The sequence below is a fragment of the Arachis hypogaea genome, chromosome 3 (genome assembly GCF_003086295.3).
Source record: "Arachis hypogaea cultivar Tifrunner chromosome 3, arahy.Tifrunner.gnm2.J5K5, whole genome shotgun sequence".
Taxonomy (NCBI): Eukaryota; Viridiplantae; Streptophyta; class Magnoliopsida; order Fabales; family Fabaceae; genus Arachis; species Arachis hypogaea.
The window spans coordinates 119,195,891-119,204,245 of NC_092038.1; the positions used below are offsets into that span (position 1 = coordinate 119,195,891).

Below are 8,355 nucleotides of genomic sequence, written 5' to 3' on the forward strand. Positions count from 1 at the left end.
CTACGTAACAATTGATAAAAAAACTCTAAAAACATGTTTTCTACTTGGACCACTAAATAGTCTAAAGGTTTCTAGACCACCGAATCCTGTGCCTTATTTCTCAATATTATATTTGGTTTAACTTCAATTGAACTTTTGCATTTTTAACTTCTAAACGTAGTGGTTCGATGAGTTGGACAACTGGGTTTTTAGAACCTGAATAAGAAGGAATGGAATTGAAAGGTACTTAATAGGATGGACTGGACAAGGGTTATTGCTCATAGGAATGGGAGGTGCATTTCTTGCACATTGTTTCATACGTTGCATGTTTGCTAAATCAAAATCTTTCTTCAACGTTAGAAACTTTTCCTTGTGTACGTGTGCTCGTGCTCGCTTTGCCACCATTTCCTTTTACATCAATAATCTAGTACTGAGTTATAGAATCGATTAACCAAAGTTGTTTTTATTTTAAAAAAAAATTAAAGAAAAACAGACATGAATAAACGAAATCATTCCTTGAATATGTTGAATTAAATAATAACATATATTTTAAAAAATGGTAGGAAGAATTTTCCACAGGAGTAGATGCTTAACACTCCAACAATGGTAACATGAAAACAAACTAGCTGGCATTGGTGAGATTATTTTTCTTATTTATTTTTACATATATGATCTCATCGTCCTTGGTTCCCGAGTTAAATCCAAATGAGTCATGGTGGCTAAACTAAACAATCTTAGTTTTTCTTGTTGTGTTGGAAAGAATGAATTAAAATGTGATGAACGTGTCCTGGTGCCAAGGAGAGAGCTGGGGGGCAAAAGGGTCATCTCCAGCCGATGAGAAATCAACGAAACTGCCTAACTGGAAATCAAAGACTTGGTCAAGCAGGTCAGTCCACTTTGGCTCGCTCTGCACCTCCCTACTCTCCCACGTCACATCCGCCGATACCACCGAATCCGACGACGTATCCATATGCAATCGCTCCTTCACCTCCGGCTTCCTCTCATTCTCCTCCCACGAAGATGCTGATTTGTGATCCGCCGCCCCAAGATGGTTGTATTTCTCAATCTTTCCTTTCTTGTTGTAAATTCGGCATAGCACCCAATCATCAAGCTGCAATAATTCCCAATCATTATATTTTTTACCAAATCTAAAATGTTGTGAGATTGAAATTAAGGTGCATAGAGCACGACATACCCTTAAGTTATTTTTCTTGTTGCCTGCGGATCTGTCAACATTAGCGAGTCTATATTCATGCATGATCCAATTGGTTTTCACTCCTTTAGGGGCTTTGCCAGCGTAAAACACCAGTGCCTTCTTGATGGCCAGGGCCTTGGGCTTTCCAATGGGCTTATCGGCACCTGTGGCCTTCCAGTACCCTGTACCCGCAGCCCGGTTTGGGCGTGATCCGTTCGGATATTTGCGGTCCCTGGGAGAGAAGAAATACCACTCTTTCTCGCCGTATAGAGCCATCTCTGTACATTTATTTAGATAGAAAAAGAATTCAGTACTTATTTTTTTGTTTTTGTCTTTGTTTCCCCTTGAGAAATAAAGTAGTGTACCTGGAAGGTGCCATGGATCAAACTTGTACAAATCGATCTCCTTGATGATAGGAACAGCAATTGACTGTGAAGCACATTTCTTGCACAAGTAGTGATTCACAAGTTCCTCATCAGTGGGGTGGAACCTGAATCCAGGTGGTAATTCCAATTCACTCTTCATTGCGGCCTCTTCCTTTCTTTTTTTCTTCTTGTTTGCGACTTAGAACTTAGAAGTTGGAACGTGAGAGAGAGGCTTGGAGAAGCTGAGGTCTATATAGGGAGGGTTAATTAAATTGACACGTGTGCATTTGGCACTTGGAACTTGCAACTTGGAAGCAGGGATAGTGATTCTGTCACTGCTTAGATCAGCAAAAGAAAAGGGTTAAGTCAAGTTGACTGTAAATCATGTGGATTCTGTGTGCTCTCCAACCTGCACCCTTCTCCTAACCAGTCATGTCACGCCGCCTGTACTATAACATTTGACTCTTCAAAATACACAAAATTGAAATGGAGATTGAAGATTGAACTCATTACTTGTATTGTAGTGTAGTGTAGCGGCAGCGCTCACTTATTACAGGGGTTAGCCATGTCACCTTGTTGAATTTCCTTTTATATTGCCCAAAATGATTCAATCCTGTTCCCTCCATGTCTCCACCTAATTTCTTTTTGTTTTTGTCCCTCCCTCAAAGAAATAATATTCCTCCTCTTATGATTATTTATTTATATTGCCAAAGTCCCTCTTCTTCAACCTTCACTATTATTAATGGTTTGACCATTGTCCATTACTTATGTATGTGGTGGTGTCTTCAACTAGCCAATACCGCTATACTTTTAATTAGGTAATATGATATACAATAAAATATTAAACTAAGGAATTGATATTAAGGGTATTTTTAAGTTTTTAAGAATTAATATTAATTTTTAACTCTTCCTACAAATTTCCTCTGTATTAAAAGCTTTTAATAGCATAGGAATTACTTGGTCAAAGACATTGGACATATTAAAGCTCACACTAATAAAAGGTTAAGCGTGCATGCCATATCTTTGGTATATTCTTAGCCGCGAACTTTATGACGCGAGAACATTCTTAACCTATATACTAGTGCGTGGGATTAGAAAAAGAAAATTGATCCACAAACAGTAGTAACATCAACATGCATGATGCATGGATCTGCAAAACCTAAGTTCATGTGGTGTGACGTGATGTGTGACTTAGCAGTATGGACAAGGACATTGGTCTTGGGAGGAAGCTGCCTGGATGTTACCTTAAGGATTGTTTCTCTAAGCTAGGCCTTTGGGCAAACATTTTGGGTGGGTCCAACAACGGTTGAGGTAAGACATGACATTTCTTCCCCTTGGTTTGAATTCAATTAACAAATCCTGTATTTTATCCATCTATGGTCAAGGATACTGTCATTATTTTCCTTTTTCAATTGGCCCACCTTGTATCAAATTATCTCTGAAACTCCTTTGACTTGCACGAATTGAAAGTTTTTTACTAGAATAATTTATTATTTTGAAATAATTTTGTCAAGCAATATTACCTTATAATATATAATTAGTCTCCGTAAGTACGTGCGTTAGTGATCAAGATTCAAGTGTGAAGTATGAACACTCATTACATATAGGAATTTTAGGTAACAAACTATTTATATTGACTTAAAAATAGATAACAAACGCTCATGCTAGAATCTGTCTGCTTATTATGAATGATCTTGAAAGGATTCCATATCCATCTCCCTCGGTCTTTGAATTTTGTGTTTCTTGATACTAGTAGTATAATATGGCAACTACCTCTATGCTTGGCCACCAAGTTAACTACTACTAGCTAGTACCATTGAGTTCTGTTCCATATATATTATTATAATTCTAGCCGCCGTATTAGGAAATGGCCTAATACATAAATTATTGTTTTATTTTAGAAAGAAATACAGTTTAATGAACGTGGTTAAGAAATGTCATGTCAAGTGTGAATCTTTTTGAACTAGAAGAGAGAGCCAATAGGTCGGAGAGAAATGAACATTTTGTTGCTTAGTTAAAATGGCACCTTCGGCGAAGGTTCTCCACCAATCGCACTAGCTGCCATCATTGACTTCGGTTCCCTGTGTCAAATTGGGGACCCACGTATGACAAGTTTCGCCCCTTGTTTATGGGTCTCATCTTTTCTTTTTTTATTTGATCTTCTAAATGGGTCGGGGTCCTAACAGCCTCTAGACTTTTGAGTTGGTCCATATGTTTACATATTTCAGCAAATGCTTGTTTACGTTTATTTGATATTTCTAACCAATAGATTTTTTATTTAACACTTCTGTACAAAAAGCACTTATAAGGATTCACTTAGGCCCAACTAAAACTAAAATATTCACTTGGAACCCAATAAAAAGGGGCCAATGAGCCATAGCTCACACGGCATTTCGCCCCCTCCCCACCTCAAAGGTCTCGGGTTCGAGTCCTATCAGCTGCATCCGAGGAGAAAAAAATTGGTAAGTATGTGAGGAGTGTGTGGGTGTGTATTGTGTACCTAGGATTGGGGGTTGTCCAATCCGTTGGGGTACCTAGGATTGGGGGTTGTCCAATCCACCGACCAAAAAAAAAAAAAAAGGAACCCAATAAAAAGGGGAGATTTGTTTATAAAATGAAAAATAGGATTACAGACTATATGCTGACTGAAAAAACTAGACAACATTTTATTCTTTAAATTCGCAATGCATCTCTGCAATCTCATTTGTTATGGGAATTCTTGTGTGTTCAAAGACCAATAGTAACTGTTGTAAGGGTTATCTGTAACTGGGTTGTTTTTTGGCTTGAACACAAGGTCTAGATATTTTTGGGGCAGGTACCACAATGTCATTATCTAAGTTCCTTGTGAGTAGGGGTGAAAAAAAGTCAGACAGCTTGCTAGGGGTCTGCAGTCTGGCCTGTGTTTAGCTTGGCCTGATCTGACCTGTTATAAAATAGACATAGGTTCGATTACTTATAAAAACTTTAATATGTTAATAGACCAGAACTAAGCTCACTAATTAGTCTTATTGGCTTGTCAGGCCTGTCTGGGTCTGTTAACACATAATTACATATATAAATAAATTTTTTATTATTAACAAAATTATGAGATATTTTAAATTTATTATATTTAATTATAAATACTTTTATATATTTTAAAAGTTTAAAAATTCTTAAATATTAAATATGACATATTACATATAAATATTTTATTAAAAATTAGGTTTTTTTAAATAATGTTTTTATTTTTATAAAAAAATTATCAAGCTTCTTAACAGGCTTTAGGCTAGACCAAGCTGAATAACAGACCGGGTTTAGTACTTTAAAAAAAGCCTATAGCACGTTCTAGGCCAGACTCAGGCCAATTAACTAGATGACAGGCCCGGCCTGTTAAGAGTAAAGTCTCGCCTAACCTGGCCTGTTTTCACCTCCCTACTTGTGAGGAGGTGGAGGAGATACCTGCAAGAAACTTCAATACTTAAGTTAGTAAGAGATTTAAGCAAGTTTTTAGTAGATTGGATTCGAAGTATACCTGAGAGTGTCAAGGTATTTATAATTGTAGATGTAAAGTCAATAACTACCTTTCGAGTAGTCCCACTTTTAGTAGTGGGTTGGTTACTCTCTTTTGGTAGGGAGGTTGTTGAGATCTCCTTTCTAGATGAAAAGGAAAGATTGTAGGAGTTAGTTACTAATTCAGACAAGTAGAACTATGATAACATCGTTGCGTCCGACGTCGATGAGGTCGGGTAGGTGTCGATCCAACCAATATCTACTGATTGGGCTTTACTTATTTTGGACTTGGCTAAGTTTTGGGCCAAAATTTTTGAAATTTCTTACCACGATAGTTAGGTAGAAATGAAGAAGAAGTCGAGACGAATGCGTAAGTGCAAACGGGTCGTCGATTGGAGCTACGGTTTGTGAATTATGTGGATTTGAAAGTTTAAATGAATGGTGAAGCCAGGCCATGGTTCCTCTCTCTCTCTCTCTCTCTCTCTCATGATGTGCTGAATTTTGCTAAGTGAAGGACTTATATATCATGGGCTTAGGTCAAATGTGGATCTGTTTAAAAAATTTTTGTCCGTTGGCCCTATCTTGAGCCAAAATTTTTTAAAATGAGTGTCCGAATTTTTATTCTAAATATACTTCTCATCATTTTTACAGTTTTAGTTCTCTCACACGCAATGTCGAACATATTTAAGCCAGTACTGTTAAATTTTAACTCCAGTACGCGTTTTTTCACAATTAATTATATTTTTGCGCTTTAATTTTTTTTTTAAGCTAAATTTTCACCAGTAAATTTTCAAATTATAAATTTTTTATTTTTAATCTTTTTTTCCCATAATTAATTAATTAATTAATTATTTATTTATTATTTAGTTGAGTTTTACATATTATCCCTTGGGCGTCCTTTTTTGTAAAGGTGATGATGGGAAAGTCAAGCATCTCAGTTTCGTTACCAATCTGGTAGACTTTTTTTAAATGTCTCTTACAGGAGAATTTTGTCACTCCTCCTCCTGCAAATCTCCCAGCAATCATGTGGATATGCCTCTTAGGACTTCGTGGTGGTCAGTCACGACGAGCTTTGTCTTTTTCATTTTTTTTTGCCTTGATCATTTGACCTGTTTGCCAAGTACATATCCAACCGACTTTTTCTAGCCAATTTCTCAATCACTTTTTTAACCCTAACCCTAACCCTAAATGCTAATCCTAATCTTACCTCTAAGTCTAACTCTAACCCTAATCCTAACTCCAACCCTAACCTTAACCCTAACCATAAATAATAACCCTAACCCTAACTCTAACCCTAACCCTAAATACTAACCCAAATCATAACCCTAAAGGCTAACCCTAACCCGAAATGCTAACTCTAACCTTAACCCTATCCCTAACTCTAACCCTAATCGTAACCTTAAACCTAACCCTAACTATAACCCTAACCCTAAATGTTAACCCTAACCCTAACCATAACCCTAAATGCTAACCATAACCCTAACCCTAAATGATACCCTTAATCCTAACCCTAACTGTAACCCTAACCCTAACTCTAAATGCTAACCCTAACCTTAATCCTAACCCTAAATGCTAACCCTAATCCTAATCCTAACCCTTATCCTAACCCTAACCCTAACACTTACTCTAACCCTAAATGTTAACCCTAAACCTAACCCTAACCCTAAATGCTAATTCTAACCCTAATCCTAATCCTAAATGCTAACACTAACACTAACCCTAATCCTAACCCTAAACCCTAACCCTATCCCTAACCCTAACCCTATCCCTAACTCTAACACTAACCCTAACCCTTAGGTGGAATGGTCGTAGATTTTGTGGTATTCACAGTATTTTGACCGACTTCAACCTTTTTTATTTTTTATCAGCCTGGGAGGTGAAATATTTTTTGTACGACAGATCTCCTGTACACATCAACAAGGGATACTCACAAATAGGGTGTAGTTATGGCATCGTCGAATTTTGTCTGAGCTATACTCTTCTTTTTTCTTTGGCTATTTTCTTTGTCTCCAGCCGGATGTTGGTTGTATTGTCTCGAGGTCGATTCCCTTAAACGAGCAGTTTCTTCCATTTTAATGTACTTTTCGGCCTATTCTTGCACCTCATATAAAGAGGTCGGGTGTCTTTTGGATATTGATTGAGAGAAAGGTCATTTCTTGAGGCCATTGACCAATCCCATGATGACTGCTTTGGTAGGTAAGTTCTAGATTTTCAAACATGCTTTATTGAATCTTTTCATGTAAATTCTTAGAGATTTTTTGACTTTTTGCTTTACTCCTAAGAGAGTTGGCGCATGCTTGACCTTATCTTTTTTAATGAAAAACTAGGTAAGTAAGCTTCTTCCCAAATCATCGAAGCACGCGACCGATCTAGGTAGTAAATTATCAAACTATTTCATGGCCGCCTTGGTTAATGTATTCGAAAAAACGTTACAACGAGTTACATCCGACGCGTCTGTCAAGTACATGCGGCTTTTGAAATTACTCAGATGATGTTTTGGATCGGTGGTTCCATCATAGAGATCCATGTCTAGGCTCTTAAAGTTTCTAGGAACTTTAGCCCGCATGATTTCTTCTATAAAGGGGTCTTCACCTGTCAGAGGAGTTTCTTCCTAATAACCTCAGATAGTTCTCTTATCCTTGAGGTCGGATTCCAGCTTCAAAAGCTTTTCATCTAATTCTGTTCGTCGTCATACCTCTCTTCTTAGGGCTCTTTTAGATTCTCGTTGTCGCTCTAGCTCCTACTCGAGTTGTTCCAACCCTTCATGGTGTCCAAGTACTAGACCCATGAGCTCTTTCGGATTCTGGTTTATCATGTCCTCGGTTGGTGGACCTCCTAGTTTATCCTTCTGGGTTGAGGGTTCCGTGAAGTCCCCTCTCCATTATGGCCGTCTATTTTATCTTGTCACGAAGGTATCATGAGCACCCGATCTTCATTGTGATGTGTTGGGTCAGATTCAGATGCCGTATGACTATGCATCTTTGAGGTGATCATGGTTGGGTGTAGACTTCTAGGTTCTCGACAACGGCGCCAATGTTTTGAAGGTTACCTGAAATTGAGTTATTTTTGGGTCTGAACGCAAGGTCCAGACACCTTTAGGGCAGCGATTAACGTTTACTGGTGTCACGATATCGCCGTCCGAATATCTCGTGAGGAGGTGAGAATGGTAACTGCGAAGGACTCCGAAACTTAAGTTAGCAAGGGTTTTAAGCATGTCTTTAGTAGATTGGGTTCGAAATATACCTGAGGGTATTAGGATATTTATAACTGTAGATATAAAGTCAATAACCACCTTTTGAGTAGTTCCACTTTTGGTGGTGGGTTGGT

General features: G+C 37.8%; 1 protein-coding gene across 1 annotated transcript; it reads right to left on the reverse strand.

The window, feature by feature from the left end:
• Positions 1-479: 479 nt before the first annotated feature.
• On the reverse strand, positions 480-2,508 carry LOC112791074 (protein ATAF2). The gene is made up of 3 exons (XM_025833777.2): positions 1,540-2,508; positions 1,175-1,452; positions 480-1,090 (listed from the first exon to the last, which is right to left on the reverse strand). The coding sequence occupies exons 1-3, from the start codon at positions 1,697-1,699 to the stop codon at positions 746-748; spliced, it is 783 nt and encodes a 260-aa protein (XP_025689562.1). The 5' UTR covers positions 1,700-2,508; the 3' UTR covers positions 480-745.
• Positions 2,509-8,355: the final 5,847 nt, after the last annotated feature.

What these genes read in the sequence shown, in the direction of transcription:
- LOC112791074 (XM_025833777.2), bottom strand. Translation starts at nt 1,699, where the DNA reads ATGAAGAGTGAATTGGAATTACCACCTGGATTCAGGTTCCACCCCACT. An exon ending in TGATCCATGGCACCTTCCAG is followed by an intron (nt 1,453 to 1,539) that starts GTACACTACTTT and finishes ATAAATGTACAG; the next exon opens with AGATGGCTCTATACGGCGAG. An exon ending in ACAAGAAAAATAACTTAAGG is followed by an intron (nt 1,091 to 1,174) that starts GTATGTCGTGCT and finishes GAATTATTGCAG; the next exon opens with CTTGATGATTGGGTGCTATG.